Below are 22295 nucleotides of genomic sequence, written 5' to 3' on the forward strand. Positions count from 1 at the left end.
GCTTACACTGATGACTAACACTGAATTTCACATATTCCTAATAAATGCAGATGACTACACGGAGAACATTTATACCCAAGAGTAACTGTAGGTCTCCTTGCTGAGGATGAAGTTTCTGGTTCGCTCACTGAAATGGGCCAGGGCAGTTTCGGCTGTGAAGGCATCATGATCATCAGTAGTCACCTAGATGCAGCACTGGTCTGTAAAAGACAGTTACACTGTCAAATTGTATATAGTTTGGATTTTAGAATTTGGATACAGAATGCTAAATTTAAATGACACCAGATTTTTGTTTGACTTCACATATCATTTAGAAGATGCAAAAGGCTTCTCAGCTGGGAAACCATCTATATGTTACATTCAATTATTAATCCAGTTTGATGAATTTTTGAGGAAGCTAAACTGATGTAGTAAATGAGCTGGTGAAAAAGAACCTTAGTGAATAAACTAGTAAAAGACAGAAATGATAGCTACAAAGTATGGAGTCACTGCTAGACTGACTAAGAGGCTTGGAAATGAGGACCTGATAGGGACCAACAAAATCAATGTCAAGGGCCAGTGTCTTATTTTGTTACTACTCAAATTAAAAGGAGTACACAGATTAGTATAAATACTATATTTATTAAATATCTTTACAGTTTATTTAAATGTATTTACAGAACTATTCCTGCATAAGTTATACTTCAGACATCCAATTCAGGTCACTGCCTCTTGGGTAAGACAAATGATAGTCTCAACAGAAAAAAGCAGCTCATTAGTATACACAAATTCAGACTTGCTTCATTATTTAGCCATCTTTGCCACAAACTACCTGCTTACAGTTAAAATTTTGACATGGACACTGTCGATTTTTAGTTGAAATTCAATTTTGCAAATAATTTAATTTTTTTAAACAATAGAATCCAAATGTTTTCTGTTTCACATTTTGTTTTATAAGCAGATTTTGGTTTTTTGATGTTGTAAAATTTGTTAAATGCAAAAATGTGATAGTTTCCAGGAAAATTGGATGCTGTAGCTTCTACCAAAGATAGCTGGTATAAGGTGACAAGGAACCATGAACTTAATCAGAAGTACAAACATTTACAGTTCTAGCCTATCTTGTTTACAATCTCCAAAACGCTCAAAACTGACTCAGTGAATTCCCACAATTACTGCCTTGTTACATGATGTGGTATGTTGGTGGTACTGAAGGCTACTATTCTATCCAGAACGAATGCAACCGATGTGATAAGACACTCGCCCATCATGCAAAGCTCGAAATCTAGTTTCTAATCTAGTTACAGCCCAACTCCCAGACATGCACACCTGGAATGGATTCTTTTGTGATTTAGTACCCATCAACCATGTCAAGCCAGTACAGTAATTCAGGACAAGTAACTTGTTTTCCCCACCTCATTTCTTCTTTCAGTTTTTAGGAGCCTATGGACTCTACTGTGTGTCCATTCGGTGAATTCTTTTTTGTGCGCAGGCAGCTTAAGTTCACAGGAAGAAATAAGGTTCTGATATGTTTAGAGTGCACACTTTAAAACAGAACAAAATAAAAATTTCAAGCATGTGATAAAAATATTGATTTTTATAATACAGTATTGCTTTATAAATATAGATGGAAAAGCTATAAACTTTACTGGTCTTTGGTGCATCCAGAGAGGGATAAATAATTTGCCATTTGTAAATTAGAAATCCAAATTCTCTTTTGTTATAAAAGTCCACTACGTGAGGCAAATGTATCAATATGTGTGTTTATATGCTTGATTTAAAATACAATTAACACATCAAGTTCAGAATTAGACCCACCAAGTGGTATATCTCAGGCACACCCCACAAAGACTTGGGTCCTGTGACATGGAAAATTCCAGTATGGGTACTACACAGCCTCTGACCACTGACAGTGGAAGGAAAGTTACTTGTTAAGCAGCACTCCAACAGACCCCCACAGTCATAAAATTAAGTGCATAACACAAAAAGGGCAGGGGAAAAAAAGAGAAAATATTTTGTGTCCCAAATCTACAGGCCAGGTCCAAAGTCAGTTCCCCTGTGAAACACAATTCTTGTCCCACCATTTTCAACATCCCTGGAACAAACACATTGTCAATTCCTAACGCTCATTTCTCAAAAAAGACTAAGTTGATTAAATGAGTTGTGTAAAACACCATCAATCTACCTTTATGAAGACTGTGTTTGATGGGTTTAGATGAGTGCAGAGAAAGCCAGTGACGTGACCAGCACTGCTCTTACCTGGAATTAAATGTATGCACTGGAAAATTAATACAAAATATATCCAGATCATAAGGCTCCATACCTCTGACCAGAAATGATTAAAAACCCAACAAAAGAACTGAAGTTGTCAGCCCAAGTGTAAATGTATTCCTTCCAACAAAACCCTTCTGGATGCAACTTTCTTTACTTTTTAAATACACAGAGACTGCAAATAGTTTGTGCAAAATAAATACCCCGCCACTTGCCACTCACGCTTCTGTGTTTTATCACAGCACAATGGATTCTCATTATTTAAACAGAGTCTCTCTCCACCCCCCACCCCACCCCCCATCTCCTCTACCAAAGAATTGTTTTGTCAAGTTAGGGTAGTTAAGGCATTCTGACATGTAATTAAAGGTGATTCAAAATAGATATCTAACATTATGCCAATTTAGGAATAGTAGATAAATTACTGAACGGCTTACAAATGAATAACTCATTCTTATTATAAATGAAATGCCTGTTACAAGCATGATGCATTGAAATATAGTAATGACATGTACATGGTACATGTTAAACATTTTTAAATAAAACAAAAGCTTGACAGTTACTCAAATATACAGTACAAATTCACAAAACAAAATCTTTTAAAACAAGTTGAGGTAACCTCAAACATAAGTTTTAATGCAATAAACCAGGGAGTAAGTATCTCCTTTAGAGAAAGAGACTTTCTATATTCTCAAGTAGATTCTCATTAGGTTTAATTGCATTCTCATCTATACACCAATGTTACCTGACATATATAAAACATGGCTTTAATTTAAGGATTTCTAAGTATATATATTTTTCTACCACGAAGTTAATGAAGGAAAAAAACTGACCCAAAAATATATATCTTTACAGCAGTCGACTTGTACACAAACCTTAAAAATAAGTTTGAATTTGCAGATAATGGAAAAACTGAATGTGGGGTAATTTTATAAGGAAACTATACACTGCAAGATGGCTATTCGGAAACTGTAAACATTAAGCTTGATTCAGAAACCCCTAAATTTCTGTGTAGGGCAAATGCAAATGTCATATCATCACTAGGAGTTTTCCTCGTGGACTCTTGTGCCACTGCCCACAGTGTTCTTTCCACATGGACTCCCTGAATTTGGTACATGCTCTATAGAAAGCAAGGCTATTAACAACAGGTCTGAGAGTGAGAAAAGGGGTATAGCGTGACCATCAAAGGCCAACAAAATTCAAAGTTAGAGCTGTTCCATTCTCAACCCATCAGGCCTATGGGCCTAAAGCTCCCACACAGGGGCATCATATCAGACAGCTGGGAGGAATTTCAGCTGTAACATTAAATTTGTAGGCTTTGAGGAATTTATAACCTTGAATAATATTTCCATTAAAAATTTTTGGTAAGGAGTCTCCCCAAACCCCCCTGCAGATCAGGCCACCAGCCTGTGATATGCAGTAACCAATAAACTGCTGAAACTTTCATCACAGGAGCACAATTAATCATCTTTTAAAAACCATGAAACATTTGCATACATAGAACTAAACTGAATTTTTCTTCCAACTTGTAACCAAAAAAAAAGCTCCCCGGATCAAGATTTTGTAATCCAGAACAATGTTTTAGAGCAAGATTATAAGCCCCTGAAAAATAGGAGTTTATAATGAAAACATAAAGCCACACCCAATCATAACAGACTGTATAGTACACGTGTAACATATCTTTTGATAATATATAACGTATGTTTCTAGTAGATGTACCATAACATACAATTTGTGTTAGACTTTTAAAATCCCTTTAACACATTCTAATTTTGAATTCACTTTACCAATATCACTCATTTTCAATACTTCAACTGTTTTTGAAAAGTAATAGACATTTTGGCTTTGAAAACCTCCATCCCATCATGGAAAGGACAATGTGAAGTGAAGACCAATCTTCAAATCTTGATTCTCTTCAAATGTTGCTGGCAGATATGAGCTAGTGAATGACAGTAGTGGTTCTCAACAAAGATCTCAATGGGGTCTCAAAAAGACAGGCAAAAGGCTTACATCACTGGCCACTGAGATCAGTAGCAAAGAAACATGGTCCTGCCAGCAGGATCAGCACACACGGTAGGGGAGAATTTGGGATGATGAAAGGAGAGGCAGGAGTTGACACCTAGGTGAGTCAGTCTGTATACTCAGCCACTATTGAGAGAAGGACAGTGATGTCATCTGGCTTTCCACCTAAAATGAAAATGAAAACATATTTATATATTTTAAAAGGAAAAGTCAATACAAAATGTAAGCCTAAATAAATAAGTACTAGGAAACAAATACTGGTATTTCAGGCAGGTTTGGTTTGTCAATATACTCTGGCAGAAAAAAGGAAACAAACCATTTGATAAATAGTTAAAACGCACCAAGAAATTACATGTAATTTCATTGAAACTTTTAAAAAAAAACCTTCCCTGCTCCTTTACAACAGCTCTGTTAAAATGGCCACCACCACATCCTCTGTTTATAGCAATCATAATAAAGACAAAATGTGGCTAAGATTAATTCTGCCTGACAAGAAAGTTACATGTTATACCCACAATCCTAATTTCGACAAACATATCCAATGTTTTGAAACTAGTAATAGTCTTGTATTCTAATCTGGCAATCAGCTATGGCATGTGCTTTTTTCTATTTGAATATTTCCTGGACAGCTAAGAAATGCTTTACATATCCTAAGATTCTACCAGCAAGAAACTGACCAACTCTGCTAGTTCTGATATGCTAGTACCAACATGTCATCTGAGCTCCAAGACTGAGCTACTTGGCCTGCTCCCAAAGCTACATATCGCTCAGTAGATAGGAGGACTCTTTAGGCAAGGACAGTCTAACATTACTTCCATCTTCAAAACCTGCCATGGCAATTTGGCAGGCAAATACTGTCAATGAGTCCCACAAAGCCAGAGGAAGGGAGAAGTGAAATGTCAGACTCATGAAGGGCAGAATGTTTAAGCTGTTAGGAATGTCCAGGCAGAGCTCGGAGGCTTTTGGGGCTCAGGTCCAAGCAGTGCAGTGGCAGCAATAAAGGGCTTCAGGTTCCACCTGCCTCTGCAGCCAATTAAATTCAGTTCTGAAGGGCACCTCTGTGGGGAACACATGATGACATGCACTTGCTCTGTCCTTCAGTGTTACAGCCTGCTGACCTTGCTCCCACGGGCTCACAGCTGGGAGAGGGCACCTCAGCAGTCTCACCCCAGTGCTGTAGTTTGCCTCACCCACAGCCCAGAATGCTCCCATCCTCTATGTCCCCAGTTAGTCCCTATGACCTTCCTAAAGAATGCTTACCTCTCACATTCAATCCATTGTCACATGCAAACTGTGCAAAAGGTGACATATAATTTGGGTCATAGGCCAGCTCATGAGCTTGCTCAGCAATGCTTCTTGCCGTCTGTTGTATACTCTCATAATTTGAATTCTAATATGAAAACATGAGGGAGTTATTTTTACCATAATGCCTCACATGATTTCTGCACACAGTAAACATCACTTGCAAGCATCGCTTTTTAAGACAGTAACATTTATCTAATCATAGTTTCCACCATTTAAGTTTTATTCCAGTTAGAGAAGACAATGAAACATTATACCTCAACTAAAATGAATGAGATCACCAGTGCTGCCTGCATAAGATGTCAATTAGAAAGTCCTTTGCATGGACTTGGGTCCTGAAGTTTGAATTTTCTTTCTTTTTTTTTTGGCCGCGCCATGCGGCATGTGGGATCTTGGTTCCCTGACTAGGGATCAAACCCACACCCCGTGCAGTGGAAGCGTGGAGTCTTAACCACTGGACCACCAGGGAAGTCCCTTGAATTTTCATATTTGTTTTTTTTTCCCACTTGAAATTCTTAAGGCATTCTTGCTAAAATGGGATGGGGTTGAAAGGGCGGATTTTGATAGCACTTCGGGATGACCTCAAAAGCTTCCTTGCTTGGGAATGCCCCCCTGGCCAAGCACAGTGTGCTCTCCAAGTAAGGGCTGCCAGTTGCCCTACTGAAAATCCCTCCCTATTCTGTATTCCTTCACCTTGCTTTATTTTTCTTCTTCTTATTTACCACCACCATTATAGCTATTCTTTCTTTCTCTGTATTATCTGTCTTCCTCCACTAGAATGTAAGCTCCATAAGGGCAGGGAATGTGTCATTTCTGCTTGTCATTCTGTTACCACACAGAGCACAGTGCCAGCACGTGTAAGCACCTGACCTTTACTAGGCCCCACAGACAAGGTATAGTGCTAAGGGTTTCTAATGCATGGTCTTGGTTTATCCTTACCAAAACCCTACAAAACAGGCCTTTTGTACCACGCCACCATTTTACAGGTGAGGAAAATACTGCTTAAAAAGTTTAGAAACTTACTCAAAGTCATACTGGTTAGTGGTAAAAACATGAGAAAAGACTAATTTTCCCCAGAGTCAGTACTTTACAAAGCCAGGAGAATATGCAGACTGGTTTTCACTTCCTTCCACTCTCTGTATGGGCCAAATCTGAACAGTTTCTTTACTGATGACAGCTCAGATCACATCAAGGCCCCTGGCTGCCTGCTGCCCTTGGCTGCTGCCTTGGCTGGCTCTGGTATGATGATTTCCTATCTTTCCCAGCCTGAACACCTGCTGAGTTTGCTAGGAGAATAAAAAGTGAAAAAGACAACCAGCAACTAACACCATTAAATACCATTAAAATACCATTAAAAACACAAACAAGAAATCGCCCATCTGGACTTTTCCTACCTTTACCACCCTACTAAATAAAGGCTTGGATGAGAAGCCTCTTTTCCCCTCAAGTTCTCCAACTGTGAATATTTCTATCTACAACTGTTTCAAAGATTAGAACCATTTTTATTTTCCTAAATTCACAAAATAGTCCTTTCCAAAACTACAAAAAGAGATAATGCAATTGAATTAATAAAAATCAGCTGCCCAGAGAGGGTCACTGTTTCCAAAGGCCAACCTTTAATTACCTTTAACTTTTTTAGTTCCTGAAGGATCATATAATCAGGCATGTTGTCAAAGAGTCCATCTGTCGCCGTCAGAATAATGTCTCCTAACTGGACATCAAAAGATGTGCTATCAGCGGCATCCGGGCTGTGACAAGGACAGCGTAGGGACAAAGTTAACAGAGCCTTTTAGAGATAACTGTTAAAAGTTTCCAATGGGAATGATGCTACAATGTAATGAGGCTTTAAGGAAAACTAATATATAGTAGCAGTCAATAATAAAAACCACCATTCTGAAATTTCTAACCTTGAAAAAAATTAACTGAAAACTCTGATACAAATATTTCAAAAGCTTAACTAAAACTCTCAAGTAAAACTGAGTTTGATGATTAGTCTCATGTGGTTTAAAAGGCGGAAGGGTTCTTTTCTGAGTCAGACACTAAAATGCCTCTAAAATCCTGGTGGAAGTGAGTCTTTGTTTCCTAATTCTTTAGAGCCAAATTCCATCCTCTCTTATTCACTTTCCACTCATCAGTTTCCCTGCAGGCTTGAATTTGGCTCTCAGGAGGCTGTGTTATAGTGGAATAACTGAGCACTATGGAGGAGAGCATGCAAATCCTATAAGAATTAATTCATATGAAATACCTGCAATGGTATTTCTTACTATAATACTAGTAATTACTAGTATATTACTAGTAATACCAAATTAGTATTACTAAGTCATACTTACTCTGGTAGAGTAAGGACTGTGTGTCTCCCAGGGTTTACAAAGTGCTCATCATGTACAGGTTACTTATTTAGTAGTGTGCCTGGCACACAGTAGGTCTTCAAGTAATATCTAATGAATAGAAGAAACAAAGTAACTGACCCTCCAAATTGGGGAAAAACTCATTACTATATTGTTAATGAAGAGAAGAAGGTACTTTGTGTGTGTGTGTGTGTGTGTGTGTGTGAGAGAGAGAGAGAGAGAGAGAGAGAGAGAGAGAGGAGGGAGAGAGAGAGAGAGACAGAGAGACAGAGAGACAGAGAGACAGAGAGACGCTTCTATATGCAGAGAATAAATCTGGCAGTGGCTGCCTCTGAGGACAGAATGTGTGGATGGGGTAGGGACAGAAGCTTGATTTTTCACTACATCTTTTTGTGTACAACTTTTAAAAAGATATAAGAAAACAGATATAAGAATGGGGGGTGGGGGGAACCACAGGTGGGGAGAAGAGAAAATATATTCAAAGAGTTAATGGTCCCCTCAGAGGCTGGTTCTCAGCCATTTCCAAAGGCCAGCTCCACTGCTTCCAAGCCTCCAAGGTGAGGAAAAGGTGAGATATCTGATAATCTACCTTCACTTGTAATTAGGGAACAAGAGCCAGGAAAAAATTCATACACTGACCCAGAATATGAAGACAGAATCAAAGCACCCTAAGCTTGAGTAAAAAAAAAAAAAAAAAAAAAAAAAAAAAATTGTGGGAAATTTTTAAAAATTTGCAAAAAAAAAAAAAAAAAAAAAAAAACGAAGAAAAAACTTGTGTGACATGTTATAAAATTTGCAAAAAGAAAACATAAAAACAAACAGCCCACCCATGCCTGCTGGGGATTTACGCAAAGCGCATTGAGGAAATTTCTAGTTTGTCTTCTCTTGACTGAGGAAAGCAGCAGCACATCTAGAAGTTCTGTGACAGGCTTTTGGCAAGGAACAAATTAGCTTTCGCTTACACAGTTATACAGTAAACATTTTGTAAGAACAGCTACTAAAGGAAATCTGTAAGTTAAGCTTAAAATAATATTTTATAGATAAGAGGGACTAATAACTAAGGAGATAACATGCAGCTGGGAAACAAAAAAGACCAAAAAATAAGAAAATTTTAAAAAGACTGTAAAACTGGTAGAAACCAGGTCGATTTCTTCCGTGGAATAAAGAGAAACAATACAAGACATTTCACATTTGCTCAGTCTTTGGAAACTAATCAGATTCTAGAAGTTTAGATTAATGACCAGGTTGGCACGGAAGTTCTATTTTATGCTGAGGTTTTTCTTTCCCCAGGAGTGTCCTTTGCTATTCTGTCTGTGAGAGACTCGCTGCCATTGGACAGATCGTCCTCTTCTCCCAACACTCCCACCCATGAGCTTGGTGTTCCGCCAGCTGCAGTTTTGCCCATTTTGATTGAACATACTGTGCTGCTGGAAACTTTTGACTGCACTGAAACACGAGCTGAAATCACATGCTAGCATGCTGCCTCTGGGCTCCAGGGGAAGCAACCTCCACCTCACTGGCAGGCCAGGCCAAGTGCTGTCCTGACCAGACTGTCCCAAAGATAGCGTGTGAGGTACAGCAGGGCCGCTCTAGCACTCAGAAGCCAAAACAACAAGGATCAAGTAAAGGAAAATTAAAGCACTGTTCTCCAAAAACTGTTAGCTGAACTTGACATCTACGAACGCCTTGGGGTTCTGAGTTCTCCCCACTCCAACAGGGCTAATATTGATGTGCATTACAGCCAACTGAAGAAGGGCCTATAATCAAATTTTCTTCCAATTATGGTAATCTGCCTTAATCTGAAAGTAAAAAACTGCTTCCCTCTCTCTAGGAGTCAGCAATAGACTTCAGATGGGTAATACTGTACTTAATTATACAGTATGCTCATTCCAGTTTAAAAGATGGCAGTAATCATCATTTTATCTTAGTTTGGACTTAAGATTTGGCCCAATAAGAACTATTAAGTAGAGACAATAGGCACTTGCTAGAATGCTTCTACTTTTACAAAAGGTTCATTACCCATTTAACCACATTTATGAATTGCCAACAATGTTTGTGTCAAGCCCTGTAAGGCTGTTAAAGGCAGTGAAATCTGAGACTGTTTTAGTGTTACTCTGTACTCTGATCTTAGAAAAGATAAACTGTAAAAGTTGATTCAAAAAAGTCCTGATTTTCCTGGAAAGTTCTTGGCAATTTAAAAATGAACTGAGAGAAGGTATCAGAAGAAAAAAAGAACAGAACACATCAAGAGCACCATCAGACCACCTCTGAGTCCATTTCCTGAAAGTTAACTTTACCTGACAAGTTTTGCAGGGACTGCAAGTTCTATTTGATGCATATTATAGGAGGCCCCGAGAATCAGGAAGTTATTCTGATAAATAAAGCAGATGTCTGTTTGCATTTTTCCCTAATAACGTATGCAAAATCTTGTATAGGCAATGGCACAGACAAACAATGACTCATTTCTCCAGCACAATTTAACAAATACAACTGTATGTACCATGTGGTCTTGGTATGAAAAACTGATATTCTGTAAGCCTGAAATAGTATTTTCATAGTCTTGTCAAATTATCAGGTGTTTATCAGAATTCAACTTGGCTGAAATATCAAGTTCAAGCGCAGTATCTTTCGATGTCAGACTAAAAGGTCCTCAGTGTGCCTTCTTTTCTCACATGAGAATGGAAAATGCCTATCTCCAACACTGTAGTTAAGGGGAATAGGAAGGAACCTGTTGGTGAGAATGGGGAGATTACCTGTCACTCAAGACGACTCCCTCGGCTTCAGGGGGTGCGATTGAGAGCTGGAACGGAGTGTTGAAGTAATGCTGCTGTTCATCTGATCGGTGCACAACTTCACCACCTCTGACAACCAGAAAGCCTGAGTCGCCCAGGTTTGCTGTGTGCAAGCGGTGGCTAGTTCTGTCCAGCACCACGATGCAGGCAGTACTGCTACCTAGAAACAAAAATGATCTCCATTTATTTTCTCTTTCTAGGCTGTCTCTGCATACACATTTTTATCATATCACCCCAAAGAGCAACATGCCATAATTTGAATCTCCTTTGCCTAAATGGGACCTTTCTTAGTTATGGCTCCATATCAATGTCCGTAGTAACCTGATGAGGATCAACGTGACGGGGAAAGAAAACAGGATTTATACTATGCATAGTTACGTGGGCCAGTGATGACTTGGATTCTTCCACTTGCAGAGACAGGAAACAATAAAAATGGCTGGTATTTAACCACATTATTTCAATAGTGCTATAATCTATCTCAAATCTATCTCAAAAGGATGTTGTTGAGATATTTAGTTTTAATACTTAAAATGCCAGAAGGAGCATGTTACGTTTCCATGACATTTCTCATTAGTCATAGGCAGAAAGCCTTCTCTGTGAAATTCACTAACATTTAAGACAAGGCACATAATTACAATTTTAAACAGAATTTCCATCTGCTGACGTCATGAAGAACTTTTACTGAAGACTGACTCACTATGAAGTAACAAGACCAATTTTCCCAGGTAGCTTGTGGAATCAACCTGTTCACTTTACAGAGACTACCTGTTCAGAGAGAAGAGACCACATTCCAAGCAGAAGCTTCTGTGTACCTTTGCAGCACACAGCTCACATGACCTTCCCCACATTGAGGCTGATAGTACAATTAGTGAAAGTGCTTTCAAGTGCTAAAATTTCAACCTATGCCCTGAAATATGTGCATATCCTTTGATCTAGCAATTCTACTGTGAGGATTTATCATAACAAAATAATGTGTTAGCTATTTGATAGCCACTAAAATTGTGTGAGAGAAATATATCTGAAAATGAAAGATAATTTAAGTGAAACAAGTGACTATTTTGCCAGAAAAATGGCAAAATAGAAAAATGAGCAGTTTACCAAGAAATAAATGTAAATGGTCTGTAAATATATTTCTAAAAAATGATCACTGCACTAGTGTAGGAAACATGGTCACTCTCATTTCACAGTTGTAAGAGAGTAGAACTAAATAACCTTTCTAAAGGACAATATTGCCCTGAAATATGTGCATATCCTTTGATCTAGCAATTCTACTGTGAGGATTTATCATAAGAAAATAATTAGAGATGCAAACAAGACTTAAGTACAAAAACACTGCATAAGATCACAAAGAACTGGTAACAACCTCAACATCTAAAATTAAGGGACTGGGGACCTCCCTGGTGGCACGGTGGTTAAGAATCCGCCTGCCAATGCAGGGGACACGGGTTAAAGCCCTGGTCCGGGAAGATCCCACATGCCGCGGAGTAACTAAGCCTGTGCACCACAACTACTGAGCCTGCGCTCTACAGCCCGTGAGCCACAATTACTGAGCCTGCCTGCCACAACTACTGAAACCCACGTGCCTAGAGCCCACGCTCCACAACGAGAAGCCCGCACACCACAATGAAGAGTAGCCCCCGCTCGCTGCAACTAGAGAAAGCCCGTGTGCAGCAACGAAGACCCAATGCAGCCAAAAATAAATTAATTAAATAAATAAATTTAAAATAATAAAATTGGGCTTCCCTGGTGGCGCAGTGGTTGAGAGTCCACTTGCCGATGCAGGGGACATGGGTTCGTGCCCCGGTCTGGGAAGATTCCCACGTGCCGTGGGAATCTCAGCTCAGCGGCCATAGGCCCATGAGCCATGGCCGCTGAGCCTGCACGTCCGGAGCCTGTGCTCTGCAATGGGAGAGGCCACAACAGTGAGAGGCCCGTGTACCGCATAAAAAAAAAAAAAAAAAGGCAAAAAGAAACAAAATAAACAGGTTGTGGAACCAGCTGTGTTAAATCCCAGTGCTCTATGATTTTCTAGCCACATGACATGACCGTGGGCAAACCACTTATTCTCTCTAGGCCTCAGTTTCTTCCTAACAAAATGAGGAACAAAAATGCCTACAAATCTACCTCACTGGAGCTATTGTGAGCACACAGTAGATTCAATTCCTGTTGTTATTATTCTATGGGCAAAGAAAAAAAGTCAGGGAGTATAATCACTAAAAAATTAACAGCTTTCTTAGTGGATTATAGGTAATTTAATTTTTGTTATTAATTTTTCCTTAGTGAAAATGTGTAACTTAATTTAAAAACACTTAAATATAATCATTTGTGTCACTGTAATGTTCAGAAATTGTTTCCTTGTTATCTACAGTATATGCATAAACTTGACACTTTAATGCTAAGCTATCTAGTCCCTACCCATTAATTGTCAAAGAAAAGAAAAACATGGGTAATGTAACTAACTGGCCATGCTGTCAGAGAACCTACTCCATAGCTTATATTAGAGCTAAAATCACCAATTACCCTTCCCTCCTAACTCAATGCACAGAAACTCCAATCATTTACGTCATTAATAGAATCACTACACAAAAGATCTTCTGAAAGCTGATGGAATTAATTTAACTGAGAACAAAAAAATGACAGATGAGTAGCACAGCCTTGAAAACTGTGCTGCAGGAAGGACTCACATTGACTCATTATTACTCACTGACAAATCCAGGCTATCATTTTGCTACCCTTGTGGCAGTAACCCACTGCGTTAGAATCAAAATGGTCTTCATGAGTGATAGACAGAGCTTTAATATACAAAGCAGCACCAACGAAGGGAAGCTCAGCGTTACAGAATCATCTGGGCTCATAGTGTGTAAACTCCTCTGCCTCTTCAAATTACTGATGCGTACAGCGGCTCGGGCCCTGGTAGCCTAATACTGGGAGAAGAGCTCACCATTCTTACGTGTTTGGAGAGGAACAAACTGGCAAAGAAGAAAAGAGTGCTAAGAACAACAGTGTGAATGTTCTGACGACTGAGCAATCCAGACAGGTCCCTGAGCAAATCCCTCACGCTAACATGGAAGTATTTTTATCACCTGGCCCTTATTCTGTAAACTACCACTAAGCCTTTTGTGCAGCAAAGAAAGAAAGGGATAGCCTTACTGGGATTAACCCCTCAAATTCTTAAGATATGTTGGCTTCATAAGACCTAATCCACTTAAGGGTTTCTGAGGAAATAATGTCAACAATTAGCCTGTGATGCCAACCCAGATCTAAAAGCAGCTAGAAATTCTCAAGAAATAAGTGGTTACAGCTATCAGCTTGCCCTTTATATTGGAATTATGTTATAGGCTTTTTAGCAATGGCAGAATTTTTTTTAAAAGGATCACCTAATCTTATAAAATTATTACTTGCGAGTATAGCTGAGGTTCAGTAAAACTCAGCAGCCTGTCTGCCAAAATATGCTTGAGTTTTAGTTACAAATAGCTTAGAGATGTGTAGATAAGGTAAGAGAGAAGTGTATATGTGTCAAACATGGTAATGAAGGATTATTTCACCGTGTTTTTTAGGAGAAAGAGGTAGTCATAATATTCAGTGCAAGAAAAACTCTTATATGTCCTTAAATTTATTTTATTAAGCTCTCCCAGTTACATGAAGGTGAAGGGGGGAAAAAGTAGGAACAAGGAAGAAATACAGCAAAAACCAAAGCTTTCAAAGTACAAAATCAGGATAGGTGTTACAGGTTTTAACAGGTTATTCCAAGTCACAGTAATTTAGTAAATGCACTGTGGGGTGCAGGGTGGGGTGGTGTTGGCAGAAGACTCAGGCCCCTGGTATCCCTGTCTACAGATTCTTTTGTTAGATGGCACCCTGCAATGTTCTCTTTTCCCTCAACATGTTTCTGAGTATTGCAAGAAGCTTTAAGTCATTGTGTTTCATAAAAAAGATTTATCCAGTTAACATATGAAATAAGGGGTCAGAGGTTAAGTGGTTTGCCCAAAGTCATACGGCAAGTTTACAGAGATGAAATAGAATCTAGGATGTTTCACGGTATCAGGCAAGCTCAAGACTGCATGCCCAAAACAGCAAATTAAGACAAACCAGTATATTGAAACTTCTAGACAAGCTTTCTCTTCAGTTAGAAGGAGAACAAGCTAGTTAATCACAGCACAGAGAAGACAGAAGATGGTAGCATGATGAAAAGTACCCCTTCTTACAAAGGTTTTAAATTGAAGGCAAAATTCTACAACATGGAGATCTCTGTTAACATTGAACATTGAGGGCTGATTTTAAATGTGCATGGTGATTGGGAGGGAGGCCTTCTAGTAACCAGAAAGATGCTGGCAGTTAGCAGAAACTTAATAACACCCTTTCTGAGAGCCTGCTTAGAAGGCTTGGGTAAGTTCCCAAGAAACCATTTAACAAACAAATGTAGAAGCTTAGCCAAAGGATGCTCCATTAGCATAACAGAAAACAAACACTGGGTATTAGTAAATTTTCTAATACAAGATTAACAGGGATCTACACAGACTAAATGTTAATTGCTAGTAGCTGGGGAGCCAATCTGCAACCTGAACTCCTCACAGGTAATCAACTGAGTTTTACATGCTGGACCTATCCCCTTTTTTCCTCCCTGGGAGAGAATCACTATCCCAATTATATAACCACATGCTTTTCTTTCTTTTATCATATTTTAGAATCCCTAAACAATACAGTTTTACTTGTTTATGTTTCTGAATTTGAAATATATGGAATCAGACTGTTAGGTGATATTCTGCAATGTCCTCTTTTCCCTCAACAACATGTTCCTGAGTACTGCATGCAACCTTAACTCATTCCTTTTCAAAATGCGTTTTTCTACTATAAATGGGCTTTTAGGTTGTTCCCAGTTTTCTGCTATTATAAATAATGTTACTATGAACATTCTTGTACCTATGTTTTGATACACAGATGTGCAAGAGTTTCTCTAGTCTAGGGTAAAGACCCAGAAGTGGAACTTTATTCTGTAATTCTAAATTGTTTTCCAAAGTGGTTGTATCTATTTCAAGCAGTATTATGTATTCTGGTGTTGTCCACAGCTTCTCCATCAAATTGCTTAATAGGAAGAGCCTCAGAAAAAGAGCTGGGCTGGTAAGTGACTTTCTTGGTTTTGTTGTTAACCATCTCCTGGGCTTCTTTAGAGAGGAAAACGCATAGGATATCTACTTACCAAGCAAAGGTACTTTATTTTGCAGCAACTCACAGTAGCTTGTGGTGAGGATTCCAATGGGATTACTTGGGACGAACCGTCCTTCTTTTACTAACCGTTCACATGTCCGCATTAAAGTCCCTGAGAACTGAGACGGATCAACTCCATAGTCTCTCCATCCTCCTACACCATCTGCGACCCCTAAAAAAAGAAATTTACATTCAAAGGATATTCTTACCAACGTCTCAGGAATTCTTACCCCCGTTTTCCTAATACTAATTTTACTACGTACTAGTACATCTATTTACCCTGAAATTCAGAATAAAAAGTGCTCAGGTTTAATGTATTAAACACTAATACTCCTAAGCCACATTCTCTAGTTAGAATCTGATCTTTCATATATTGATGAATAAACACGTGAGCTACCACAGGGTGGCATTGCCTCCCAGCCAAGAGTTCGATTTCAGCAGGATTTTCATCTTTGTACAGAAGTATTTGTGTTATTAATCTTTGTTGTATTTTATAGGAATGAAAATGGATTTTTTTTAAAAAGTGCTGATGCTAGTGAGAATACAACTGAGCCAGAGCTGTCCATCATTAAGAATACCAAAAGCAGCAAACTTTTAACTTCAAATATTGGTCAATAACTGTGAAAGAGAGAACAAAATTAAGAATATATCCCACCCCCTTTCCTCCTCCCTCTGAGACAACCTCTATCCTGTACAGGGCCGCACTGCCCAGTATAACAGCCACTACCACACGTGGCTAGCAGGCACTAGAAATGAGGCTGATGCAAACTGAGAAGTGCTCTAAGTATAAAACACACACTGGATTTTTGAAAACTTGTTAGTATGAAAAAAAGGGTAAAATAGCTCATTAATTTTTATACTAATTACATGTTGAACTAATATTTTGGATATAATGTGCTAAAGAGAATACATTATTAAAATTAGTGTGACCTGTTTCTTTTTATTTTTAATTAATGTGAATATTAGGAAATTTAAAATGACATGTGTGGCTCACATTATATTTCTATTAAACAGCACTGGTATAGAGATTTTTCACGGGTCCACAGAGCTGCTGATGAGTTCACAGTCTGCCTAAGACTCCTTTATCGAGAGGAAACTAGTGCTCAAGAAAAATTAGACATCAAAGTCAACACCATACCATCTCCTATTCAATCCCTTGCAACACCAAGCTAGTTGTTCAACATTAAAATCAATTTCTAAATTCAACAGTCTACTAAATTCAAAAACTGTGAGGTTGTTTATTTGAAATTCAAACTAAACTAAAATTCAAACTAAAATGTCAGATATATACATTATTAAAATTTTAAGTGACCACAAATGAAGCTTTCTGGAATGACAACTATAGTTGTTTTCAAAATAAAAGATCCGTGAACAAATGGGAGAGTTAAGCTTTTTACTTCATACTGTTTTGTATTATTAAAATTTTATTTTTATAATGAGCATGTATTGATTTTATGACAAAAATATTAATTAGGGAATTTATAATTTTTAAGGCTGAGCATGAAACATCCTCCCCACATACACATTTACATTTTTTCTTCCAGTTTTATTGAGATATAATTGACCTACAGCACTGTAAAAGTTTAAGGTGTACAGCATAATGATTTGACTTACATACACCATGAAGTGATACCACAGTAAGTTTAGTGAACATCTATCATCTCATGTAGACACAAAATTAAATAGAAAAATATTTTTTTCCTTGTGATGAGAACTCTTAGGATTTGCTCTCAACAACTTTCATATATAACGCACAGCAGTGTTAATTACATTTATCATGTTATACATTACATTCCTAGTACTTATTTATCTTATAACTGGAAGTTTGCTCCTTTTGACTGCCTTCATCCAATTCCCTTCCCATATTCCTGCCTCTGGTAACCACAAACCTGATTTCTTTTCCTATGAGTTTGTTTTTAAGTATAATTGACCTATATTTACATTTTTTGTACATTCAACTTTCACACACACTTCAAAGAGCATATTTGGTGCAAAAGTAGGAAAGTGCTTACATGTATCCCTGAAAAACTGGCTTAACATGAAATTAACACATTCAACTATTTTTCTGGTGATGGCACTTATCAAGCAGAAATGGAACACATCCTGAAAAAATAATAAGAAACAGAATTGGAAGACAGCAAAGAGGTTGACAAATAACTTACCACTATTGGAGAAGCAACTTTCCTCACCTTTTGTGACCAACCAATGGGCAAAATTTCCCTTTTTTTTTTTTGGCCATGCTGCGTGCGTGCGGCATGTGGGATCTTAGTTCCCAGACCAGGGACTGAACCCATGCCCCCTGCAGTGGAAGCTCAGAGTCTTAACCACTGGACTGCCAGGGAAGTCCCAAGGCAAAATTTCACTTTAGGGCAATTCCAAATTAGTTGGTTAGATGATATGATGTCTGCGATTTGTTTCAAAATATTGGGGGGGGGTGGTGACAAAAGAGTAGATGAAACAAGACTGGCCATGAATGGATAACTGAAGTTGAATAATGAGAGGTACATTCATCCCTCTACCTTGATGTATATTTGAAATTTTCCATTATATAAAATTTAAATAGTAATAATGATAAGAAAGATCCTTCTGCCTGCTGTGTGGAAAGCAAAAGCAGAAAAGGGAATAAATCAGGAGACTGTCTCAGTAGCCCAGTTGTGAAATGGTGGCAGTGCGGTTAGAGTGCAGGGATTTGGGATCCAGTGAAACAAAAAGACTCACAGGTACACTGAATGCGGTACAGTGAGGGTGGGGGAAAGAGAAGCATCAGGGATGACTGAGGTCTACCCTCCCAGGAAGACTATCATTTTTTGGTGCTTTTCAAGCAGCTGTAAGGATATCTAGAAATTCTTACAAAAATTTAAGGTAGTTTAATAGGAACTTCTTTTGAGGAATTCTTACGTCACCAGGGATAAGATTTTACCATGATTTAAATGCAACAATTTGTGTTAAAACACAGAATGCAATTATAGTCCTTGCAACTCCATCTGATGAATCATTCATTCTTCTCAAACTACTGTTTGCTTGAGGAATGAATTTCTTAGCCAGTTTCTGATCTAAGAGCCACAATTAACTTTAAATACAAACTGGTTTCATCTACAAATATCCTTCATAAGAAAACCATTAAAACCTGAGATAATGCTGAGAGTTGATCCCGGCACTCACTAAATAATCTGTCATTAGGTTATAGAATCTGACCTGGCACAGCCCTTCAACATTAATCAGATTTCTCCCAGAATAGAGGTAACCTTTCAGGCACCTGTTTGCTCTTATATGGGAAAAAGAACACAGGCAAAACTCCATTGGCCAAGACTCTTTAGGGGGAAAAAGAGATTCAAAAAGCATATAAACTTTTCAATAAAGCTGTGTGAAAAAAGTCTTAGTATACATACATAATTTACTTACAAAGAACAAGTTATATAACAGGAAGAGTTATATTTGGGATTAGAACCAGGCTAAAACCAGAATAACCTACATTTGAAACCTAGTTTAATTCATATTAGGCAGTTATTTCTATAAGAAAATGAATATTTCCTCTCTTGCATAAGCAAAAGCTTCAATCCACAGTGGAACAGTGGAACTGATCCAGATATAAAGGGAAATTTCATTCAGAGGTAAAGAAAACAACTGTTAAAGGAGAGATTGCTTCAGATCTCGAAGATATCAAACAACAATGGATAAGAATATCCCTAAGAGCAAATGGAGGCTACAGTGAATACTAGGAAACAGAAGCTGAGGGAGACATATCCTGCCTCCGGGAAGCTCACCTTCTAGTGGGTAGCTAGACTACTCACTCATGGGATCTAGACAAACGGCTCTCACAAATGCTGCTACAGAAGAGTCAAGAGCAAGTGGTTAATGCTTATGGGGCACTGCGAGAATGGAGCAAGCTTTCACTAGGAAGTGGCATTCAGATCTGGCCCTGGAAGGTAAGTCAGATTTCCTCAGGCAGGGAAGAGTAATTAAAGGAAAAGAATGGCAAATTAGGTGTGGGTGGGGCTTGGGTGAGTGGGGAGAAGTTGAAATACACAGGGCAGGGGCTGAAGCTGTGGGGTGCCCAAAATTGCAGTCCAAGAACTTTAAGCTTTATGCTAATAGACCTGTGTTGTCCAATACAGGAGCCACTACCCACATGTGGCTATTCAGTTTGAAATGTGGCTAGCATGGATTGAGATGTGCTGTTAAATGTAAAATACACTCTGGATTCCAAAAACGTAGTACCCCCGAGATTGTAAAATGTCTTAGCTTCATGTTGAACATACATTTTAGATATACTGGGTTAAATAAATATATTAATTGAAATTAACACCATCTGTTTCATTTTACTTTTTTAAATGTGGCTACTAGAAAATTTAAGATTACATATATAGTTTACAGTATATTTTACTGAAGAGCACTGCTCTAGACAATAAAAAGTCACAAGGTTTCTGGGTACAAGTGATATAATCCAATCTATATTTTAGAAAAATAATCCTGACAGCAGTGGACAGAACGGGTTCAGAGAGGTAAGAGGTCAGGCATCAGCTGCAAGATTTTAGGTTAGAGGTAATGAGAAAAGTAGAATAGACAACCACTGGAAATACAAAGGACATAAAGACAAGACGGCTCTCCATCAATACATTTTATATCAATAGGTTTCTGGATTTCAGGAATGAATATTGATGATTCCCCAGTTAGGAGGGGGTGAAAATGCCTTTAGAAGATACTGACTTCTGTCTCAGGTATGCTGAGTTTCAGGCACCGGTAGGGCATTTTTGTGGAAATGTTCTGTATGAAGTCAGGAACTAAGAGTCTGCACTGGGGAAGGCAATCAGGGCCAGTTCTTTGACAAAGGTGGACTGAACTGGAAAGGCTTTGAATGCCAAGATAAAGAGTTTGCACCAATATAGAAGCTATTTCATTTAACTCACTGTAATCACCTTATGTCTCCATTAATAACATTCTGTCAGCGCACGTCTAGCTTAAGTGTTTCCTTTGACCTAAAATCCAATTAAAACCATTATTAGATTAAGATAATGGTTACATATCTGAAATAGCTGAGCAAAAAGCTGAGAAGAGACTATAGGGCACAGAAAATTCCTTTAGTTGTACCATTTACAACTGAAAATGTCAAGTTTTATGAAGTGGGAAATAGCCAACTAGAAAATATTTATATTTATGATTTTTATAAAATATTTTGCTAAGTTTTCTGTAGATTGCTTTTCTAAAGTAAAGAGTTAAGAGAGAAGGAGAAAGAGTAATTCTGGTGTTATCTCCCATCATTTAAATATATTTTTTTATAGGAAGAAAATTCTTAAAAGTAACAATTTTCATTTTTCTGATTAATACTTTTTTGTCTTTGCCTTAGTTATAATCATATAAAAACAAAACTTTGATGTACTTGAAAAAAAATCACTTAGCTTGCTATTAATGCAGAATTTTACTTAATAGCTTTATTCTAACCAGAAAATTCAAGGAAAAAAGATTTGGTAAGTAAGCTGAAATTGTGGAAGCTTAAAAATCCTCCTTCCAACTGCATTCGGCCACCTAACTGTGTAGCTGGCAAAAGGCTCACCTTGAAAAAGATTTTGAACTAAGCGATCATCAGCCTGAGTCTCTCCATCATTATCCATTATCAGCCATCAGCATGAGGCTGCCGTTCTTCTTAAACTCTTCTTACTACACTCATCTTCAGATTGACATGGAATTAGTTACAAGACATTTTCCAGAAGAAAGTGATACCCAAAAAATAAATACTAAATTTCAATTTTAATATAAGCATCAGTGAAGAAAAATAGGTAATTTGATTTTATCCAATAGCTCTGGCAGAATTTCAAATACTAAGTAGTACCCAAAGGTAATATAGAGCTTTATTCCTTGCATCTTTGATGATCTCGAGGCATTTTACATTGAGCCTCATACTCTCTCTAATGAAGTAAGACGGTTCTACAGGGATTGTTTTTCCATCAGTGAAACACATCTCCTATCTACTAGGATGGGTACCTGATAGTGAACTGAAACTCCAGAGGAGAAATTGAGTAAGAATCTGGCTGGATCACAAGAGTTGAATGATAAAAGCAGCAGGAGACCCTCTGTACTCAAGGGATAAGGATATCTGGTTTTACACTTTCTGCAGCGAGCACTCATCTGACAGGGAACTGGTTAGGCAGTATCTATTGCAGTGCTACAGCTGGCTTCTTTTCAGATGCCAAGGCTCTTCTTCAAATACTATAGTCTAGTGGTCTCAAAGCCAACCTTATTTGTCTAGGGGCATCACAACATGAAGCATTATAACTAGAGAAAAATGAGATCAGAGTATAAACTCAATTTCTATCAAATGGAACAGATCACACTTGTATCAACAATTCTGAAGCCTCAACTATTTGGGCATTAAAAACACTCCCCT

General features: G+C 38.1%; 1 protein-coding gene across 1 annotated transcript in view; it reads right to left on the bottom strand.

Annotated features, from left to right (window-relative positions):
• Nucleotides 1-601: 601 nt before the first annotated feature.
• Nucleotides 602-22295, bottom strand: part of PPTC7 (protein phosphatase targeting COQ7) — a 39034-nt gene continuing 17340 nt past the window's right edge. The window contains exons 2-6 of the mRNA XM_024758463.1: nt 15906-16085; nt 10670-10868; nt 7193-7316; nt 5527-5656; nt 602-4431 (exon numbers count right to left, since the gene is read on the bottom strand). Of these exons, the coding sequence (XP_024614231.1) occupies nt 4373-4431; nt 5527-5656; nt 7193-7316; nt 10670-10868; nt 15906-16085 (692 nt within the window). The 3' untranslated portion in view covers nt 602-4372. The remainder of the gene's footprint in view (nt 4432-5526; nt 5657-7192; nt 7317-10669; nt 10869-15905; nt 16086-22295) is intronic.

This window comes from Neophocaena asiaeorientalis, unplaced genomic scaffold (genome assembly GCF_003031525.2).
Source record: "Neophocaena asiaeorientalis asiaeorientalis breed wild unplaced genomic scaffold, Neophocaena_asiaeorientalis_V1.1 scaffold77, whole genome shotgun sequence".
NCBI classification, from domain to species: Eukaryota; Metazoa; Chordata; class Mammalia; order Artiodactyla; family Phocoenidae; genus Neophocaena; species Neophocaena asiaeorientalis.